General features: G+C 46.2%; 1 protein-coding gene across 2 annotated transcripts in view; it reads right to left on the bottom strand.

Moving 5' to 3' along the window:
- Window positions 1–4,105: 4,105 nt before the first annotated feature.
- The window catches only part of LOC109876373 (polycomb protein suz12-A), a 31,189-nt gene continuing 11,189 nt past the window's right edge, over window positions 4,106–24,105 (bottom strand). For both annotated transcript variants that reach the window (XM_031816141.1, XM_031816142.1), the window contains 12 exons: window positions 23,610–23,659; window positions 22,237–22,322; window positions 21,010–21,253; window positions 19,577–19,676; window positions 18,053–18,158; window positions 16,986–17,169; window positions 16,098–16,189; window positions 13,907–14,050; window positions 13,422–13,579; window positions 8,941–9,139; window positions 8,183–8,262; window positions 4,106–5,038 (listed from right to left, as the gene is read on the bottom strand). In XM_031816141.1, the coding sequence (XP_031672001.1) occupies window positions 4,630–5,038; window positions 8,183–8,262; window positions 8,941–9,139; window positions 13,422–13,579; window positions 13,907–14,050; window positions 16,098–16,189; window positions 16,986–17,169; window positions 18,053–18,158; window positions 19,577–19,676; window positions 21,010–21,253; window positions 22,237–22,322; window positions 23,610–23,659 (1,852 nt within the window). In that variant the 3' untranslated portion in view covers window positions 4,106–4,629. The remainder of the gene's footprint in view (window positions 5,039–8,182; window positions 8,263–8,940; window positions 9,140–13,421; window positions 13,580–13,906; window positions 14,051–16,097; window positions 16,190–16,985; window positions 17,170–18,052; window positions 18,159–19,576; window positions 19,677–21,009; window positions 21,254–22,236; window positions 22,323–23,609; window positions 23,660–24,105) is intronic.

Raw genomic sequence — 24,105 nt, forward strand, 5'->3', positions numbered from 1 at the left:
TCCAGCCATTACCACGAGCCCGTCCTCCCCAAAAAGGTGCCACCAACCTCCTGTGGTCCATGCTACTTTTGACCAGGGCCCGTCCTCCCCAATTAAAGCTGCCACCAACCTCCTGTGGTCCATGCTACTTTTGACCAGGGCCCGTCCTCCCCAAATAAAGCTGCCACCAACCTCCTGTGGTCCATGCTACTTTTGACCAGGGCCCGTCCTCCCCAATTAAAGCTGCCACCAACCTCCTGTGGTCCATGCTACTTTTGACCAGGGCCCCGTCCTCCCCAATTAAAGCTGCCACCAACCTCCTGTGGTCCATGCTACTTTTGACCAGGGCCCGTCCTCCCCAATTAAAGGTGCCACCAACCTCCTGTGGTCCATGCTACTTTTGACCAGGGCCCGTCCTCCCCAATTAAAGGTGCCACCAACCTCCTGTGGTCCATGCTACTTTTGACCAGGGCCCTATGGTACACTATATATATATAGGAAATAAGATGCTAATTGGGACAGTTTCACAGGTGAGGAAAACAGTAGAAAATCTGCAGCAGATCCAACTCTTTGGTCAGGAAACTCAACAACATTTAACTCCCCATTGTAATACTTACTACAGTTGATGTCCAGCAGGTCAACATGTCACCTTTCTGAAGACGTCAACACTGACCGTGTCCCAAATTACTCCAACATAGTAAGAGTACGTCCAAAATGGCACCTTATTCCCTATAAGTAGTGCACTACCCTATGGACCCTGGTCAAAAGTAGTATACTATATAGGGAGCCATTCGGGACACTGCCCAAAAGCAGTGAGTGGATGCGGGTGCTGCACGGTTTCAGCTTGATGATGAATGTGGTCATACAGTGTAACTGAACCTTGACCTAATGACCTGACAACCTCAAAAAGGTTACAGATGACTGTGATCTGTGCTCGCTGAGGGCCTGAATCATCTGTCTAGTAGCACCATTGGATCCTGTGACTGACTTGAGTGCTAACCAGACCTGAGTTCAAATACTCGATCTGTGCTCGCTGAGGGCCTGAATCATCTGTCTAGTAGCACCATTGGATCCGGACTGACTTGAGTGCTAACCAGACCTGAGTTCAAATACTTGATCTGTGCTTGATTGAGCTTGCCTGGCTTAAATGGACCTAAAGACTAGTCCCAAAACTGCAACTCCCCTCCCATCTAGCACTCCAGGCAGGCTAGAGCAAACGTTAAAGACTCCAAATAGTATTTAAACAGAGGTCTGACAGCAATACACATTTAGTTTAGGATGGATGGGGGGTGGGGGGGGGGGCAAAGGGATGTTTCTACCCTGAGCCAAGACACCTTCTAGTCCAACAACACTGTTTCCAAGAGCTGGACTTCAGACCAGCATACCGTCCCTCAAGTTTAGCCTCAAAATGTTCCCCATAGTAATAAACATAACAATCAAATGTTGAAATTCAGAATGCATCATCATTACAACCAACCAATAACAATACAGCAGAGTCTGTCCGTCATCAGGGTTGTATTCATTAGTGCACACTGTAGCAAAAACGTTTAATATATATATATATATATATATATGCAAATATCCCAAATGGCACCCTATTTCCGGTCTAGTGCACAGACACCCAAGTCTGTCTCAAACAGGCACCTGAGACAAGACGGGGGCTAAAGTAGGTTGGACAGGTGAGGATGGACACAGTACTGATGAACCAGTGAGGATGGACACAGTACTGATCCTATTCCATATATCAGCGGTTCCCAAACTGTGGGGCGCGCCCCCCTAGGGGGAACTCAGTCCAGCTTTCAACTGACTCTTGAAAGTTGTAATAGTAGAACACACAAGGTGACGTGTGGAAACAGGTTATTGCATCATCAGTTCCTCTTTGTCATGTCAGTCATTACATTTCTTAGAGAGATATAACTTGTCAGAAATGTCCAGCCCACGTCAAGCTAACGTTTGTTTTTTTTAGCCTATAGACATTCATTTTTTTTGTCACTCAAATATCACAAGAAAACACATTAGACATGGCAAAATGTATAGAAATGCAAGGAAATAAGCTTTCAAATCTGCAACATTTTAGGGGTGTGAACAGTTTGTGTCATGAACAGTGCTTGTGCCCATAGAAACGGATGTTCCCCAATGCTGGAAGAGGGACCTGAGTGAAACAGTTTGGGAACCACTGATCTATACAGGACCCTATGGGCCTCGGCCTAAAGTACTAAAGCCTTGTAACAGCCAGAACGGCCCAGAGGGCAGGAGCCCAGCTCCTGCTTCTGTAGTGAGGCAGCTTGATGTACAAGTACCACTCCTGGACAGAATGCTAGTCTATAGCAGACAGCTTGATGTACAAGTACACCCCCTGGACAGAATGCTAGTCTATAGCAGACAGCTTGATGTACAAGTACCACTCCTCGACAGAATGCTAATCTATAGCAGACAGCTTGATGTACAAGTACACCTCCTGGACAGAATGCTAGTCTATAGCAGACAGCATGATGTACAAGTACACCTCCTGGACAGAATGCTAATCTATAGCAGACAGCTTGATGTACAAGTACCACTCCTTGACAGAATGATGTACAAGTACACCTCCTGGACAGAATGCTAGTCTATAGCAGACAGCTTGATGTACAAGTACACCTCCTGGACAGAATGCTAGTCTATAGCAGACAGCATGATGTACAAGTACACCTCCTGGACAGAATGCTAGTCTATAGCAGACAGCTTGATGTACAAGTACACCTCCTGGACAGAATGCTAGTCTATAGCAGACAGCTTGATGTACAAGTACACCTCCTGGACAGAATGCTAGTCTATAGCGGACAGAATGCTAATCTATAGCAGACAGCTTGATGTACAAGTACCACTCCTTGACAGAATGATGTACAAGTACACCTCCTGGACAGAATGCTAGTCTATAGCAGACAGCTTGATGTACAAGTACACCTCCTGGACAGAATTCTAATCTATAGCAGACAGCTTGATGTACAAGTACACCTCCTGGACAGAATGCTAGTCTATAGCAGACAGCTTGATGTACAAGTACATCCCCTAGTCTATAGCAGACAGCTTGATGTACAAGTACATCCCTTGGACAGAATGCTAGTCTATAGCAGACAGCTTGATGTACAAGTACACCTCCTGGACAGAATGCTAATCTATAGCAGACAGCTTGATGTACAAGTACACCATCTGGACAGAATGCTAGTCTATAGCAGACAGCTTGATGTACAAGTACACCCCCTGGACAGAATGCTAGTCTATAGCAGACAGCTTGATGTACAAGTACCACTCCTTGACAGAATGATGTACAAGTACACCTCCTGGACAGAATGCTAGTCTATAGCAGACAGCTTGATGTACAAGTACACCTCCTGGACAGAATGCTAGTCTATAGCAGACAGCTTGATGTACAAGTACACCTCCTGGACAGAATGCTAGTCTATAGCAGACAGCATGATGTACAAGTACACCTCCTGGACAGAATGCTAATCTATAGCAGACAGCTTGATGTACAAGTACCACTCCTTGACAGAATGATGTACAAGTACACCTCCTGGACAGAATGCTAGTCTATAGCAGACAGCTTGATGTACAAGTACACCTCCTGGACAGAATGCTAATCTATAGCAGACAGCTTGATGTACAAGTACATCCCTTGGACAGAATGCTAGTCTATAGCAGACAGCTTGATGTACAAGTACACCTCCTGGACAGAATGCTAATCTATAGCAGACAGCTTGATGTACAAGTACACCCCCTGCACAGAATGCTAGTCTATAGCAGACAGCTTGATGTACAAGTACACCTCCTGGACAGAATGCTAGTCTATAGCAGACAGCTTGATGTACAAGTACATCCCCTAGTCTATAGCAGACAGCTTGATGTATAAGTACATCCCCTAGTCTATAGCAGACAGCTTGATGTACAAGTACATCCCTTGGACAGAATGCTAGTCTATAGCAGACAGCTTGATGTACAAGTACACCTCCTGGACAGAATGCTAATCTATAGCAGACAGCTTGATGTACAAGTACACCTTCTGGACAGAATGCTAGTCTATAGCAGACAGCTTGATGTACAAGTACACCTCCTGGACAGAATGCTAGTCTATAGCAGACAGCTTGATGTACAAGTACATCCCCTAGTCTGTAGCAGACAGCTTGATGTACAAGTACATCCCTTGGACAGAATGCTAGTCTATAGCAGACAGCTTGATGTACAAGTACATCCCCTAGTCTATAGCAGGGCCTGGTAAAAAAGTAGTGCACACTAGTATAAAGGAATATGGTGCCAGTTGGGACTAAGTTATTGCTAAAGTGATGAGTTTACAGACCTCATGGTCACTGTAACATCAGTCTAATGACATCAAAGCAAGACTGAATAACCAGACATGGGGAAAAACTAGACCACGGTTTCCCTGCTATAACCAGTGGGACTGTGTGTGTGTGTGTGTGTGTGTGTGTGCGTGTGTGTCCAAATTGACTTAAATGATTCTGGCCCACCACCTCTATACGGTAAACCCAACACCCAGTGCTTGTTTGGAATGATGTCATCATGAGTCTCTCTTATTATTTTCATCCTCCACTCAGCCAATCACCGGGCATCCTTTTAGATACTCATCACTCCTCCAGGAGAGGGCCGGAGGGTACCTCACAACTTATGCCTCTTGCTCGGCCTGGACGTTTCCACAGCAACAGAACTACCAGCTTCATCGCCATCGCCGTTTCCGTTCGTGCGGCCATTACCATGGTTACTCTTACCATCCGTGTGGTCGTCATTACATGTGGCATAGTCGGGTTGCAGCTCAGACGGAGACTCCAGCGCTGTCACCCAATACTCTCCTCCATCCCCCTCTCCTCCTTCCTGCTGCTGGGTCTGCTGGATGTGTCGGAGGCGTGTCATGGCCTGGTTGATGGTTGTCGTGGTAACCAGTTTAAAGTCATGCATGCTGACCAGGTGTAACAGGAAGTTCCTACAGAGGTTCTTCCTGGCAATGTACGCTCCGCAACCTTCCACAAACGCCAGACAGGCTCCGTTCATCTGGTTATCTGCTATGTAGCTGAGGGGCAGAGAGAGAGAGTGGGGGGAGAGAGAGAGGGGAGTGGGGATTAGAGTAGGGACGTCAAACGTTCAGCCTGCGCCACAGACACTATGGAGCCTCTAGTCGAGAGCGCCTGGTTAATACGAATTCATTTGGGGGCGGCAGGTAGCCTAGTGGTTAGAGCATTGGGCCAGTAACCGAAAGGTTGCTAAATCGAATCCCCGAGCTGACAAGGTAAAAACCTGTAGTTCTGCCCCTGAACAAGGCAGTTAACCCACTGTTCCTAGGCCGTCATTGTAAATAAGAATTTGATCTTAACTGACTTTCGTAATTAAATAAAACATACAAATAATACAGATTCTGTTGTGTTTGAGAGCATTTTGTAACTCTAAATGAGTGAGAAATAGATGGCATTAAGCAGGTTTCCATCCAACCATCATATGGAAGTAAACTTGGAGTCATGCGACGATATGATTCACAGTTTATTAAACCCCAGATTCATGCGACGATATGATTCACAGTTTATTAAACTACAGATTCATGCGACGATATGATTCACAGTTTATTAAAACTACAGATTCATGCGACGATATGATTCACAGTTTATTCAACTTGGAGTCATGCGACGATATGATTCACAGTTTATTCAACTTGGAGTCATGCGACGATATGATTCACAGTTTATTAAACTACAGATTCATGCGACGATATGATTCACAGTTTATTCAACTTGGAGTCTGCGACGATATGATTCAGTTTATTAAACCCCAGATTCATGCGACGATATGATTCACAGTTTATTAAACTACAGATTCATGCGACGATATGATTCACAGTTTATTAAACTACAGATTCATGCGACGATATGATTCACAGTTTATTAAACTACAGATTCATGCGACGATATGATTCACAGTTTATTAAAACTACAGATTCATGCGACGATATGATTCACAGTTTATTCAACTTGGAGTCATGCGACGATATGATTCACAGTTTATTCAACTTGGAGTCATGCGACGATATGATTCACAGTTTATTAAACTACAGATTCATGCGACGATATGATTCACAGTTTATTCAACTTGGAGTCTGCGACGATATGATTCAGTTTATTAAACCCCAGATTCATGCGACGATATGATTCACAGTTTATTAAACTACAGATTCATGCGACGATATGATTCACAGTTTATTAAACTACAGATTCATGCGACGATATGATTCACAGTTTATTAAACCCCAGATTCATGCGACGATATGATTCACAGTTTATTAAACTACAGATTCATGCGACGATATGATTCACAGTTTATTAAAACTACAGATTCATGCGACGATATGATTCACAGTTCATTCAACTTGGAGTCATGCGACGATATGATTCACAGTTTATTCAACTTGGAGTCATGCGACGATATGATTCACAGTTTATTAAACCCCAGATTCATGCGACGATATGATTCACAGTTTATTAAACTACAGATTCATGCGACGATATGATTCACAGTTTATTAAAACTACAGATTCATGCGACGATATGATTCACAGTTTATTCAACTTGGAGTCATGCGACGATATGATTCACAGTTTATTCAACTTGGAGTCATGCGACGATATGATTCACAGTTTATTAAACTACAGATTCATGCGACGATATGATTCACAGTTTATTCAACTTGGAGTCTGCGACGATATGATTCAGTTTATTAAACCCCAGATTCATGCGACGATATGATTCACAGTTTATTAAACTACAGATTCATGCGACGATATGATTCACAGTTTATTAAAACTACAGATTCATGCGACGATATGATTCACAGTTCATTCAACTTGGAGTCATGCGACGATATGATTCACAGTTTATTCAACTTGGAGTCATGCGACGATATGATTCACAGTTTATTAAACTACAGATTCATGCGACGATATGATTCACAGTTTATTCAACTTGGAGTCATGCGACGATATGATTCACAGTTTATTAAACTACAGATTCATGCGACGATATGATTCACAGTTTATTCAACTTGGAGTCATGCGACGATATGATTCACAGTTTATTAAACTTGGAGTCAGGCGACGATATGATTCACAGTTTATTAAACTTGGAGTCATGCGACGATATGATTCACAGTTTATTAAACTTGGAGTCATGCGACGATATGATTCAGTTTATTAAACTTGGAGTCATGCGACGATATGATTCACAGTTTAAGCTACAGATGTAATAAGTGATGAACAGGGAGGTGAAAGATGAAGCAACGTCTAGAGAACGACACACAACAACGTCTCATGAAGCTCTAGAGAACGACACACAGCAACGTCTAGAGAACGACACACCGCAACGTCTAGAGAACGACACACCGCAACGTCTAGAGAACGACACACCGCAACGTCTAGAGAACGACACACAGCAACGTCTCATGAAGCTCTAGAGAACGGCACACAGCAACGTCTAGAGAACGACACACAGCATCGTCTAGAGAACGACACACAGCAACGTCTAGAGAACGACACACAGCAACGTCTAGAGAACGACACAGCATCGTCTAGAGAACGACACAGCATCGTCTAGAGAACGACACACAGCAACGTCTAGAGAACGACACACAGCAACGTCTAGAGAACGACACACAGCAACGTCTAGAGAACGACACACCGCAACGTCTAGAGAACGACACACAGCAACGTCTCATGAAGCTCTAGAGAACGACACACAGCATCGTCTGATGAAGCTCTAGAGAACGACACACAGCAACGTCTCATGAAGCTCTAGAGAACGACACACAGCAACGTCTCATGAAGCTCTAGAGAACGACACACAGCAACGTCTCATGAAGCTCTAGAGAACGACACACAGCAACGTCTCATGAAGCTCTAGAGAACGACACACAGCAACGTCTCATGAAGCTCTAGAGAACGACACACAGCAACGTCTAGAGAACGACACACAGCAACGCCTCATGAAGCTCTAGAGAACGACACACAGCAACGTCTCATGAAGCTCTAGAGAACGACACACAGCAACGTCTGATGAAGCTCTAGAGAACAACACACAGCAACGTCTCATGAAGCTCTAGAGAACGACACACAGCAACGTGATGCTTTAAACAGAGGCTGTATAACGAGGCCAGGGCTTTAATGCGGGGTACGTACCCATACTTCATAACGTGAAGGTTCCATAGCTTCATCACCTCCTTCTCTCCATCGTTCACATCTGTAAACTCCTGGATTTGCTGTAGACAGAACAACAGTCAGAGTGGATCCAGAGTCAAGTTGGAGACTCCAAACCCAATGTCAGTATGGCTCTGTTGTAAAGGTAGACCTGGGTTTGTATGGGCCTAATACCTACAGTCTGTACTGGTGCAGAGTAGACCTGGGTTTGTATGGGCCTAATACCTACAGTCTGTACTGGTGCAGAGTAGACCTGTGTTTGTATGGGCCTAATACCTACAGTCTGTACTGGTGCAGAGTAGACCTGGGTTTGTATGGGCCTAATACCTACTGTCTGTAATGTGGTAGCTACCTGCTCAGTGTGTATCTCACCATGTGTGGTAGCTACCTGCTCAGTGTGTATCTCACCATGTGTGGTAGCTACCTGCTCAGTGTGTATCTCACCATGTGTGGTAGCTACCGGCTCAGTGTGTATCTCACCATGTGTGGTACCTACCGGCTCAGTGTGTATCTCACCATGTGTGGTAGCTACCAGCTCAGTGTGTATCTCACCATGTGTGGTAGCTACCTGCTCAGTGTGTATCTCACCATGTGTGGTAGCTACCGGCTCAGTGTGTATCTCACCATGTGTGGTAGCTACCGGCTCAGTGTGTATCTCACCATGTGTGGTAGCTACCGGCTCAGTGTGTATCTCACCATGTGTAGTAGCTACCTGCTCAGTGTGTGTTTGCGTCTCTCACCATGATGGTCCTCTCTCGGAGCCAGAAGGGGTCTGTCTCATCCTCACTGTCGTGATCTACCTCCTGCGGTGTTTTGGGTGTACAGCTGTCTGAGCGGAAGTAGAGGCGGTTGTGACCTGGGATGATTCTCTGCTGGTCTCCCTCTCCTCCATCAGCCTCCAGGAACTCACACAGACTGGGGGGGAGGAGACGCTTCGGTCTAAGGGGAGGAGAGGGAGGGGTTAGTAAGTGAATGTCAATTGTACCTGAATACATACATGCTTTAGCCTACAGGAAGAGAGGAGATGGGTAGGGGGAGAATGAATATAAATGAGAGAGAGAGAAGAGAGAGAGAGAGAGGAGAGAGAGAGGGAGGTAAAGATCCTATTGGAAGGAGAACAGAAGAGAGGGAAAGAGAGAGGTAAATATCCTACAGGAAGGAGAACAGAGGAGAGGGAAAGAGAGAGGTAAATATCCTACAGGAAGCAGGAAGGAGAACAGAGGAGAGGGAAAGAGAGAGAGAGGTAAAGATCTTCTTGAAAAGGCAGCTGCTAACGTTAGCTTGCTAAAGCTAGCTATGCTCTTCCTCCATTTCTGAATGAATTTGTGGCCATTTCTTTCTAGCTGGCAACATAAGGAAGCAAGATTTTGGTTGTGTACTGCTACATGTGGATAACACAGCTAAGTTTGTCACTGGTTTGGGCTAGTAAAGGTAGCAAGCTAGATGGCAAACCAGAACTGGGAAGAGAGGGAGGAGAGAACTCTGTTTCCTCTGCTGCTGCCTTGCTAATGTTCACGCAAATACGTTTTTTTCCACATATAACTGATGAAATTAGATTTCTACTACAGACAGACAATATGTTCCTCCATCATGTACAGTAGACTACAGACAGACAATATGTTCCTCCATCATGTACAGTAGACTACAGACAGACAACATGTTCCTCCGTCATGTACAGTAGACTACAGACAATATGTTCCATCATGTACAGTAGACTACAGACATGTTCCTCCATCATGTACAGTAGACTACAGACAATATGTTCCTCCGTCATGTACAGTAGACTACAGACAGACAATATGTTCCTCCATCATGTACAGTAGACTACAGACAATATGTTCCCCCATCATGTACAGTAGACTACAGACAGACAATATGTTCCTCCATCATGTACAGTAGACTACAGACAGACAACATGTTCCTCCATCATGTACAGTAGACTACAGACAACATGTTCCTCCATCATGTACAGTAGACTACAGACAGACAACATGTTCCTCCATCATGTACAGTAGACTACAGACTATGTTCCTCCATCATGTACAGTAGACTACAGACAGACAATATGTTCCTCCATCATGTACAGTAGACTACAGACAACATGTTCCTCCATCATGTACAGTAGACTACAGACAGACAATGTTCCTCCATCATGTACAGTAGACTACAGACAGACAACATGTTCCTCCATCATGTACAGTAGACTACAGACAATATGTTCCTCCATCATGTACAGTAGACTACAGACAGACAATATGTCCCTCCATCATGTACAGTAGACTACAGACAACATGTTCCTCCATCATGTACAGTAGACTACAGACAATATGTTCCTCCATCATGTACAGTAGACTACAGACAGACAACATGTTCCTCCATCATGTACAGTAGACTACAGACAGACATGTTCCTCCATCATGTACAGTAGACTACAGACAATGTGTTCCTCCATCATGTACTGTAGACTACAGACAGACAATATGTTCCTCCATCATGTACAGTAGACTACAGACAGACAACATGTTCCTCCATCATGTACAGTAGACTACAGACAGACAATATGTTCCTCCATCATGTACAGTAGACTACAGACAGACAACATGTTCCTCCATCATGTACAGTAGACTACAGACAATGTGTTCCTCCATCATGTACAGTAGACTACAGACAGACAACATGTTCCTCCATCATGTACAGTAGACTACAGACAACATGTTCCTCCATCATGTACAGTAGACTACAGACAATATGTTCCTCCATCATGTACAGTAGACTACAGACAGACAACATGTTCCTCCATCATGTACAGTAGACTACAGACAGACAATATGTTCCTCCATCATGTACAGTAGACTACAGACAATATGTTCCATCATGTACAGTAGACTACAGACAATGTGTTCCTCCATCATGTACAGTAGACTACAGACAGACAATATGTTCCTCCATCATGTACAGTAGACTACAGACAGACAACATGTTCCTCCATCATGTACAGTAGACTACAGACAGACAATATGTTCCTCCATCATGTACAGTAGACTACAGACAGACAACATGTTCCTCCATCATGTACAGTAGACTACAGACAATGTGTTCCTCCATCATGTACAGTAGACTACAGACAGACAATGTTCCTCCATCATGTACAGTAGACTACAGACAGACAACATGTTCCTCCATCATGTACAGTAGACTACAGACAACATGTTCCTCCATCATGTACAGTAGACTACAGACAATATGTTCCTCCATCATGTACAGTAGACTACAGACAGACAACATGTTCCTCCATCATGTACAGTAGACTACAGACAGACAATATGTTCCTCCATCATGTACAGTAGACTACAGACAATATGTTCCTCCATCATGTACAGTAGACTACAGACAGACAATATGTTCCTCCATCATGTACAGTAGACTACAGACAACATGTTCCTCCATCATGTACAGTAGACTACAGACAACATGTTCCTCCATCATGTACAGTAGACTACAGACAATATGTCCCTCCATCATGTACAGTAGACTACAGACAATATGTTCCTCCATCATGTACAGTAGACTACAGACAGACAATATGTCCCTCCATGTACAGTAGACTACAGACAACATGTTCCTCCACCATGTACAGTAGACTACAGACAATGTGTTCCTCCATCATGTACAGTAGACTACAGACAGACAATATGTTCCTCCATCGTGTACAGTAGACTACAGACAGACAATATGTCCCTCCATGTACAGTAGACTACAGACAACATGTTCCTCCATCATGTACAGTAGACTACAGACAGACAATATGTCCCTCCATCATGTACAGTAGACTACAGACAATATGTTCCTCCATCATGTACAGTAGACTACAGACAGACAATATGTCCCTCCATGTACAGTAGACTACAGACAACATGTTCCTCCATCATGTACAGTAGACTACAGACAATATGTTCCTCCATCATGTACAGTAGACTACAGACAACATGTTCCTCCATCATGTACAGTAGACTACAGACAACCTGTTCCTCCATCATGTACAGTAGACTACAGACAGACTATATGTCCCTCCATCATGTACAGTAGACTACAGACAGACAATATGTTCCTCCATCATGTACAGTAGACTACAGACAGACAATATGTTCCTCCATCATGTACAGTAGACTACAGACAGACAATATGTCCCTCCATGTACAGTAGACTACAGACAACATGTTCCTCCATCATGTACAGTAGACTACAGACAGACAATATGTCCCTCCATCATGTACAGTAGACTACAGACAATATGTTCCTCCATCATGTACAGTAGACTACAGACAGACAATATGTCCCTCCATCATGTACAGTAGACTACAGACAGACAATATGTCCCTCCATCATGTACAGTAGACTACAGACAATGTGTTCCTCCATCATGTACAGTAGACTACAGACAGACAATATGTCCCTCCATCATGTACAGTAGACTACAGACAATGTGTTCCTCCATCATGTACAGTAGACTACAGACAGACAATATGTCCCTCCATGTACAGTAGACTACAGACAACATGTTCCTCCATCATGTACAGTAGACTACAGACAGACTATATGTCCCTCCATCATGTACAGTAGACTACAGACAGACAATATGTCCCTCCATGTACAGTAGACTACAGACAGACAATATGTCCCTCCATGTACAGTAGACTACAGACAACATGTTCCTCCACTGTGTGACTCTCAGAAATGACCATGTTGCGTTCAGGCTTTCCAGCAGTCTTCTTGGATTTGAAAAGCAGGGAGCATATCATTTTACAATTGTAAAGTAACAAACCAGTCAGAACCCATGTATATTAGTTCATGTACAGCAGCAACTACATACATATCTGATAGGTCCCTTTATCTGCTACCTGGACTTCTAGTTGACTTGGCCTTGACGACTATAGGGGTGTGTGTCTGTCTGTCTGCGTTACCTGCAGATGAAGGTGTGTGTGTGTGACCCAGTTACCTGCAGATGAAGGTGTGTGTGTGTGAGTGTGTGTGTGACCCACACATGTGTACCCAGTTACCTGCAGATGAAGGTGTGTGTCTGTCTGTTTAACCTGCAGATGAAGGTGTGCGTGTGTGATCCAGACGTGTGTACCCAGTTACCTGCAGATGAAGGTGTGTGTCTGTCTGTGTAACCTGCAGATGAAGGTGTGTGTGTGTGACCCAGTCGTGTGTACCCAGTTACCTGCAGACGAGGATGTGTGTGACGGGGGATCTCTTGACGGGTCCGTTCCTGCTGAAGGCGAAGCCGGGCTGACTGTGAATATCCCGAGGATTCCCAGCGTGCACCCCGTCGTAACGCTCATTAATAGACACGTCTATCCTCGCTCCTTTAGGGTGGGGCTGGTGAGGTCATAGAACATGTCAATCACAACAGACCTGTATAGTTTAATAACCAGCCCTTATTCAGCCCCCAATATGTACAGCTCCTGACAGTACAACCCCACACACACACCCCCGGTCTCTCTCACCTCCTAGGCTGTTTACACAGCCAACCCAATTATTGGCAAAATATCAGAATTGGGCTGCCTGTCTAAATGCAGTCATCGTTGAAGATGAATCTGCTGTGGGCCAGTTTGAGGAGACTGTAGTCCTCCACAGTTCAGAGTGCACCAGACACACACACACTCTGTCTCTGGGTCTCTCTCTCTCGCTTCCCCTCGCTCTCACCACGTAGTTGAAGATGAATCTGCTGTGGGCCAGTTTGAGGTGTTTGAGGAGACTGTAGAGTCTCCTACAGTTCAGAGTGCACCAGGGACAGTGGAGGTCATCTCTTGCCTCGGTCTGCTGCTGTGTGTTGTGGTTATACAGGAACTAGAGACAGAAGTAGAGAGAGAGGGGTGAGGGAGGGAGAGAGAGAGGGGTGAGGGAGGGAGAGAGAGAGGGGTGAGGGAGGGAGGTAGGGAGGGAGGGAGGAGAGGGAGAGGGGTGAGGGAGGGAGAGCGTGAGAAGGATATAGACTATGTAATTCTACACAAAAGGTCAGCCAGTCTGACCATAGAGTATGAGTCAGTAGAAACTATGAAACTCCCCATCATAGACAGCCAAGTCTGAAATACATTGTACCAAATGGGACCCTATGGCCTACATAGTGAACCATGGGCCCTGGTCAAATGAAGGGCACTATATAGGGAACAGGATGCAGACCTGCTATAAAGGACCAGGTCTCTAATACCATCCACCCCCCAGTCAGACCTGTTATAAAGGACCAGGTCTCTAATAACCCCCAGTCAGACCTGTTATAAAGGACCAGGTCTCTAATACCATCCACCCCCCAGTCAGACCTGTTATAAAGGACCGGGTCTCTAATAACCCCCAGTCAGACCTGTTATAAAGGACCAGGTCTCTAATACCATCCACCCCCCAGTCAGACCTGTTATAAAGGACCAGGTCTCTAATAACCCCGTCAGACCTGTTATAAAGGACCAGGTCTCTAATACCATCCACCCCCCCAGTCAGACCTGTTATAAAGGACCAGGTCTCTAATACCATCCACCCCCCAGTCAGACCTGTTATAAAGGACCAGGTCTCTAATACCATCCACCCCCCCAGTCAGACCTGTTATAAAGGACCAGGTCTCTAATACCATCCACCCCCCAGTCAGACCTGTTATAAAGGACCAGGTCTCTAATACCATCCACCCCCCAGTCAGATCTGTTATAAAGGACCAGGTCTCTAATACCATCCACCCCCCAGTCAGACCTGTTATAAAGGACCAGGTCTCTAATAACCCCCAGTCAGACCTGTTATAAAGGACCAGGTCTCTAATACCATCCACCCCCCAGTCAGACCTGTTATAAAGGACCAGGTCTCTCATACCATCCACCCCCCAGTCAGACCTGTTATAAAGGCACAGGTCTCTAATAACCCCCAGTCAGACCTGTTATAATGGACCAGGTCTCTCATACCATCCACCTCCAGTCAGACCTGTTATAAAGGACCAGGTCTCTAATAACCCCCAGTCAGACCTGTTATAATGGACCAGGTCTCTCATACCATCCACCCCCCAGTCAGACCTGTTATAAAGGACCAGGTCTCTAATAACCCCCAGTCAGACCTGTTATAATGGACCAGGTCTCTCATACCATCCACCTCCAGTCAGACCTGTTATAAAGGACCAGGTCTCTCATACCATCCACCTCCAGTCAGACCTGTTATAATGGACCAGGTCTCTCATACCATCCACCTCCAGTCAGACCTGTTATAAAGGACCAGGTCTCTCATACCATCCACCTCCAGTCAGACCTGTTATAAAGGACCAGGTCTCTCATACCATCCACCCCCCAGTCAGACCTGTTATAAAGGACCAGGTCTCTAATAACCCCCAGTCAGACCTGTTATAATGGACCAGGTCTCTCATACCATCCACCTCCAGTCAGACCTGTTATAAAGGACCAGGTCTCTCATACCATCCACCTCCAGTCAGACCTGTTATAATGGACCAGGTCTCTCATACCATCCACCTCCAGTCAGACCTGTTATAAAGGACCAGGTCTCTCATACCATCCACCTCCAGTCAGACCTGTTATAAAGGACCAGGTCTCTCATACCATCCACCTCCAGTCAGACCTGTTATAAAGGACCAGGTCTCTAATACCATCCACCTCCAGTCAGACCTGTTATAAAGGACCAGGTCTCTCATACCATCCACCCCCCAGTCAGACCTGTTATAAAGGACCAGGTCTCTAATAACCCCCAGTCAGATCTGTTATAAAGGACCAGGTCTCTCATACCATCCACCTCCAGTCAGACACATAACAAGAGAACAAAAGACAAGCACAACACAACTGTGATTCAGACATAGACTGCACAATGCAATCTGCCCTAAAGTCATGAATACAAGTGTGTTTCTCCCTCTCACCTGGTAGAATATGCGTAGATTGTCACTTGGTTCCTCAAGTGTGTGTTCTTGTCTCATCTGAAACTCTGTACTGCTGAATGAGTCTTTCACAGCTACAGAGAGAGGGAAGAAACGTGTTCCAAGTTTAAAGGGATTCTTTGGTGAGGTCATAGAACGTGTACCACGTTTAAAGGGATTCTTTGGTGAGGTCATAGAACGTGTCCCACGTTTAAAGGGATTCTTTGATGATGTCATAGAACGTGTCCCACGTTTAAAGGGATTCTTTAAGGTGTTCCACGTTTAAAGGGATTCTTTAAGGTGTTCCACGTTTAAAGGGATTCTTTAAGGTGTTCCACGTTTAAAGGGATTCTTTAAGGTGTTCCACGTTTAAAGGGATTCTTTAACGTGTTCCACGTTTAAAGGGATTCTTTAACGTGTTCCACGTTTAAAGGGATTCTTTAACGTGTTCCATGTTTAAAGGGATTCTTTAACGTGTTCCATGTTTAAAGGGATTCTTTAACGTGTTCCATGTTTAAAGGGATACTTCAGGATTTTGGTAGTGAGGTTATTTTTCTACTTCCCCAGAAATCAGATGAACTCGTGGATACTACTTTTATTTCTCGGTGTCCAGTATGAAGGATGTTGCTAACCATCACTGGCGCAATTGCTAACTAATGTTCGCTAGCAGATACCACAGACTTCCAGTCATTGTGCTAACGCTAGTTAGCATTGGCTCACAAAACTACCTCTTAATAACTTATTTTATACCGGAAGCAAAGACATAAAAATGATATTCATTTAAACATGGTATATGTTAAAGAATCCCTTTAAATTGACACCATTTGGTGAGCTTCTACAGATTACAACAGTCTGTCTGTGTGCGAGTGCGTCGTCCGGCCCGTGTCTCACCTACGGTCTGAGTGGGTCTGAGGGAGCAGGGCTTAGGGTCGGAGGTCAGGCTGCTAGCGTCAGCGTTCCGCGTGGCGAGGGGTTTGGCCACAGGGGCCGTCGACCTATCACTGGGCTCGCCTGTCCAACGCAGTGTGAACTGGAGAGTAGGACCCTTGGAGAACGTCTCAAACGGAGGGAGGAGCTACAGAAAGTGGAGGAGGGAGAGAGAGAGAGACATGAGTAAAGGGAAGTGCTGACCTCTTCCTGTCTGTTCAGAGAGGAAGACCAGGGGCCTGGGAGGAGGAATTACATACTAGTGATGCACCCTATACAAAACTTCTGTACTTTTTTGGTACAATCATTTTTATTTTCGATACTTCCTGCCAAATGTGTCTCACGGATCAAATTTGTTTATCAACGCAGTCGATGTCCCCAACGGAGTGCACCGTGCCTGTCGCCACTTAGCCTGTACTGGGAGTCTGGACTGTATCATGTCAGCTCTCCACTTAGCCTGTACTGGGAGTCTGGACTGTATCATGTTAGCTCCCCACTTAGCCTGTACTGGGAGTCTGGACTGCACCGTGCCTGTCGCCACTTAGCCTGTACTGGGAGTCTGGACTGTATCATGTTAGCTCCCCACTTAGCCTGTACTGGGAGTCTGGACTGTATCATGTTAGCTCCCCACTTAGCCTGTACTGGGAGTCTGGACTGCACCGTGCCTGTCGCCACTTAGCCTGTACTGGGAGTCTGGACTGTATCATGTTAGCTCCCCACTTAGCCTGTACTGGGAGTCTGGACTGCACCGTGCCTGTCACCACTTAGCCTGTACTGGGAGTCTGGACTGCACCGTGCCTGTCGCCACTTAGCCTGTACTGGGAGTCTGGACTGTATCATGTTAGCTCCCCACTTAGCCTGTACTGGGAGTCTGGACTGTATCATGTTAGCTCCCCACTTAGCCTGTACTGGGAGTCTGGACTGTATCATGTTAGCTCTCCACTTAGCCTGTACTGGGAGTCTGGACTGTATCATGTTAGCTCTCCACTTAGCCTGTACTGGGAGTCTGGACTGTATCAACACACACGTACCTTTCCATCCAGGTTTGTTTCCCAGGTGGCTCTCTTCTTGTTGACAGGACAGTCCACCATCTGCTGCATAGACACCTCATACTCTCCATCTAACAACTGCAGACGCCTACACACACACACACACACACACACACACACACACAAAAACATTAACAGCAACAGATAGAGGCCATCCAACAACTGCAGACGCCTACACACACACACACACACACACAAAAACATTAACAGCAACAGATAGAGGCCATCCAACAACTGCAGACGCCTACACACACACACACACACACACAAAAACATTAACAGCAACAGATAGAGGCCATCCAACAACTGCAGACGCCCGAAAGGTCTTCCAGAGCTTCAGATCGGTGATGAAGAGTCGTTTTTTGTGAAGGTGATTTCTAGAAGGCCAACTGCAATGCAGTTGTTGTGGGACAAGCCCCGCAGTCCCCCGGAGACGCGGGACAAGCCCCGCAGTCCCCCGGAGACGCGAGACAAGCCCCGCAGTCCCCCGGAGACGCGAGACAAGCCCCGCAGTCCCCCGGAGACGCGGGGGGACTGCGGGACAAGCCACGCAGTCCCCCGGAGACGCGGGACAAGCCACGCAGTCCCCCGGAGACGCGAGACAAGCCACGCAGTCCCCCGGAGACGCGAGACAAGCCACGCAGTCCCCCGGAGACGCGAGACAAGCCACGCAGTCCCCCGGAGACGCGAGACAAGCCACGCAGTCCCCCGGAGACGCGAGACAAGCCACGCAGTCCCCCGGAGACGCGAGACAAGCCACGCAGTCCCCCGGAGACGCGAGACAAGCCACGCAGTCCCCCGGAGACGCGGGACAAGCCACGCAGTCCCCCGGAGACGAGGGACAAGCCACGCAGTCCCCCGGAGACGCGGGACAAGCCACGCAGTCCCCCGGAGACGCGGGACAAGCCACGCAGTCCCCCGGAGACGCGGGACAAGCCACGCAGTCCCCCGGAGACGCGGGACAAGCCACGCAGTCCCCCGGAGACGCGGGACAAGCCACACAGTCCCCCGGAGACGCGGGACAAGCCACACAGTCCCCCGGAGACGTGTGCAGCATATGAGAGTGAGAAAGAGACAGAGTGTGTGTGTGAAAGATGAATAACAAAAGAACACAACCCTGTGTGTGTGTGTGTGTGTGTGTGTGTGTGTGTGTGTGTGTGTGTGTGTGTGTGTGTGCGTGTGTGTGTACACTGTACTATACTGGTGAGTACCTAAAGTCCAAGAGTAGTAAACCAACTATAATTCAGACAAGTGAGGACATTCAGCCGGTCCACACTGGTTAAAGTCTATTTTAGGGTTAGGTTTAGGGGTTAGGTTTAGGGGTTAAGTTTAAGGGTTAGGGAAAATAAGAACTAGAATGGGAATCAAATTGTTGGTTCCCAAAAAGTCCTCAAGTATAGTAAGACATAGCTCTCTCTCTGTGTGTGTGTGTGTGTGTGTGTGTGTGTGTGTGTGTGTGTGTGTGTGTGTGTGTGTGTGTGTGTGTGTGTGTGTGTGTGTGTGTACCTGTTCTTATCAAACACAGTCATCTGAGCTACGAACGTCGTTTCTCCAACTTCTTCTTGTCTGACGGTGGAGCTTCTCTTCTTCCTGTTACACACATCCTCTGTACCAATACAAGACTGGGGTTAACACACACACACACACACATCCTCTGTACCAATACAAGACTGGGGTTAACACACACACACACCCTCTGTACCAATACAAGACTGGGGTTAACACACACACACACCCTCTGTACCAATACAAGACTGGGGTTAACACACACACACACCCTCTGTACCAATACAAGACTGGGGTTAGCTCACACACACATCCTCTGTTCCAATACAAGACTGGGGTTAGCACACACACACACACACACACACACACATCCTCTGTACCAATACAAGACTGGGGTTAACACACACACACATCCTCTGTTCCAATACAAGACTGGGGTTAACACACACACACACACACCCTCTGTTCCAATACAAGACTGGGGTTAGCACACACACACACACACACACACACACATCCTCTGTACCAATACAAGACTGGGGTTAACACACACACACATCCTCTGTACCAATACAAGACTGGGGTTAACACACACACACACACACACATCCTCTGTACCAATACAAGACTGGGGTTAACATACACACACACACACATCCTCTGTACCAATACAAGACTGGGGTTAACACACACACACACACATCCTCTGTACCAATACAAGACTGGGGTTAACACACACACACACACACACACATCCTCTGTACCAATACAAGACTGGGGTTAACACACACACACACACACACACACACATCCTCTGTACCAATACAAGACTGGGGTTAACACACACACACATCCTCTGTACCAATACAAGACTGGGGTTAACACACACACACACATCCTCTGTTCCAATACAAGACTGGGGTTAACACACACACACACATCCTCTGTTCCAATACAAGACTGGGGTTAACACACACACACACACACATCCTCTGTTCCAATACAAGACTGGGGTTAGCACACACACACACACACACACATTCTCTGTACCAATACAAGACTGGGGTTAACACACACACACACACACACACACATCCTCTGTACCAATACAAGACTAGGATTAACACACACACACACACACACACACACACATCCTCTGTACCAATACAAGACTAGGGTTAACACACACACACACACACACACACATCCTATGTTCTAATACAAGACTAGGGTTAACACACACACACACACACCCTGTACCAATACAAGACTGGGGTTCACACACACACACCCTGTACCAATACAAGACTGGGGTTCACACACACACCCTGTACCAATACAAGACTGGGGTTCACACACACACATCCTTTGTACCAATACAAGACTGGAGTTCCCCCCACCCACATGTAGTTTAATTCCAGCACTAAGCCTACCTATATTCTCATTGGTCTGTCCATTGACCAGTCCGTTGTGCTGCGTCCTGCCTGGTCCAGACACTCTGAACAACAGGGAGTAGGACTTAACCGTGTGGCCGTTGCTGGCATCAAACTCACTACTGGACACCACCAGAGAAGGACAGGAGCCCGGCTTGGGCTGACTGCTGGGAGTGCTGCTGTCTGGGTTCAGAGGCACCTGTTTCTTCCCTGTAGGAACCTGCTTCACTGGACAGCTCACATCCTGGGGGTGGGAGAGAACGGGGGAGTGGGAATGTGTATGGGAGAGAACGGGGGAGTGGGAATGTGTATGGGAGAGAACGGGGGAGTGGGAATGTGTATGGGAGAGAACGGGGGAGTGGAAATGTGTATGGGAGAGAACGGGGGAGTGGAAATGTGTATGGGAGAGAACGGGGGAGTGGGAATGTGTATGGGAGAGAACGGGGGAGTGGGAATGTGTATGGGAGAGTGGGGAGAAAAGAGAGAAGAGGATGAGAGAGAACAGGGGAGTGGAAATGTATATGAGAGAGTGGGGAGAAAAGAGAGAAGAGGATGGGAGAGAACAGGGGAGTGGGAATGTGTATGGGAGAGTGGGGAGAAAAGAGAGAAGAGGATGGGAGAGAACAGGGGAGTGGAAATGTGTATGGGAGAGAACGGGGGAGTGGGAATGTGTATGGGAGAGTGGGGAGAAAAGAGAGAAGAGGATGGGAGAGAACAGGGGAGTGGGAATGTGTATGGGAGAGTGGGGAGAAAAGAGAGAAGAGGATGGGAGAGAACAGGGGAGTGGAAATGTGTATGGGAGAGTGGGGAGAAAAGAGAGAAGAGGATGGGAGAGAACAGGGGAGTGGAAATGTGTATGGGAGAGAACGGGGGAGTGGAAATGTGTATGGGAGAGTGGGGAGAAAAGAGAGAAGAGGATGAGAGAGAACAGGGGAGTGGAAATGTATATGAGAGAGTGGGGAGAAAAGAGAGAAGAGGATGGGAGAGAACAGGGGAGTGGAAATGTGTATGGGAGAGAACGGGGGAGTGGAAATGTGTATGGGAGAGTGGGGAGAAAAGAGAGAAGAGGATGAGAGAGAACAGGGGAGTGGAAATGTGTATAGGAGAGTGGGGAGAAAAGAGGATGAGAGATAGAGGGGTAAAATGAGAGATGATGTGAGCGCGTACACACACACACATTTACATTTTTGACATTTAGCAGACGCTCTCACACTCTCTCGCTCTTACCTTCCTCTTCTTGTGACAGACTTTAACCAGCAGCACCTCTAGAGAAACAGAGTTCTGCTCATTCTCTGAGGCTACTGATGACTTCTCTGTAGAGGGAATAAGAAGAAGACAGTAACCGTCAGGATGAGAGGGGAATGAGAAGACAGTAACCGTCAGGATGAGAGGGGAATGAGAAGACAGTAACCGTCAGGATTAAAGGGGAATGAAAAGACAGTAACCGTCAGGATTAAAGGGGAATGAGAAGACAGTAACCGTCAGGATGAGAGGGGAATGAGAAGACAGTAACCGTCAGGATTAAAGGGGAATGAAAAGACAGTAACTGTCAGGATTAAAGGGGAATGAGAAGACAGTAACCGTCAGGATGAGAGGGGAATGAGAAGACAGTAACCGTCAGGATGAGAGGGGAATGAGAAGACAGTAACCGTCAGGATGAGAGGGGAATGAGAAGACAGTAACCGTCAGGATGAGAGGGGAATGAGAAGACAGTAACCGTCAGGATGAGAGGGGAATGAGAAGACAGTAACCGTCAGGATGAGAGGGGAATGAGAAGACAGTAACCGTCAGGATGAGAGGGGAATGAGAAGACAGTAACCGTCAGGGTGAGAGGGGAATGAGAAGACAGTAACCGTCAGGATGAGAGGGGAATGAGAAGACAGTAACCGTCAGGATGAGGGGGGAATGAGAGGGGAATAAGGAGACAGTAACCGTCAGGATGAGAGGGGAATGAGAAGACAGTAACCGTCAGGATGAGGGGGGAATGAGAGGGGAATAAGGAGACAGTAACCGTCAGGATGAGAGGGGAATAAGAAGACAGTAACCGTCAGGATGAGAGGGGAATAAGAAGACAGTAACCGTCAGGATGAGAGGGAATAAGAAGACAGTAACCGTCAGGATGGGGGAATAAGAAGACAGTAACCGTCAGGATGGGGGAATAAGAAGACAGTAACCGTCAGGATTTAAACAAATAACGTGCATTTGATATCTGATTCAATTGATATTTGCCATCGTCCCTGCAAACAAGTTAAACACTTACCGACCATCATCCCTACAAACATCAAGTTAAACACTTACCGACCATCATACCTACAAACATCAAGTTAAACACTTACCGACCATCATACCTACAAACATCAAGTTAAACACTACCGACCATCATCCCTACAAACATCAAGTTAAACACTTACCGACCATCATCCCTACAAACATCAAGTTAAACACTTACCGACCATCATCCCTACAAACATCAAGTTAAACACTTACCGACCATCATCCCTACAAACATCAAGTTAAACACTACCGACCATCATCCCTACAAACATCAAGTTAAACACTTACCGACCATCATCCCTACAAACATCAAGTTAAACACTTACCGACTTTATGAAAGAACCCAGTGAAGGTGAGTTGCAGGTGTGAAGCCAGGCTGGGGACAGAGTTAGACAAGAGTTACCAAAAAGACCTTAGATCTTATTCTTTCAGGTGTGAATGGGTGTTTTGGGACTATGGATATCAAGCACTTTGGGAGTTAAAGTAATAGTCCACTCAAAAACGATATTCTACTCATTGATACAGTCCCATTTTGGTCATTGGTTAAAGTACAGGACATTGGCCTGGAGAACTTTCAACAAGGAAAATGTAGCAGGCCACATCATCACTGTATCAACAGTGGACTAATGGAAAAAGACCAGAGCTGTGTTCGAATACCCATACTAACATACTGTATACTACCTACTTAATGAGTACCCATACTAACATACTGTATACTACCTACTTAATGAGTACCCATACTAACATACTGTATACTACCTACTTAATGAGTACCCATACTAACATACTGTATACTACCTACTTAATGAGTACCCATTCTAA

Source organism: Oncorhynchus kisutch, unplaced genomic scaffold, assembly GCF_002021735.2.
Source record: "Oncorhynchus kisutch isolate 150728-3 unplaced genomic scaffold, Okis_V2 scaffold749, whole genome shotgun sequence".
Taxonomy (NCBI): domain Eukaryota; kingdom Metazoa; phylum Chordata; class Actinopteri; order Salmoniformes; family Salmonidae; genus Oncorhynchus; species Oncorhynchus kisutch.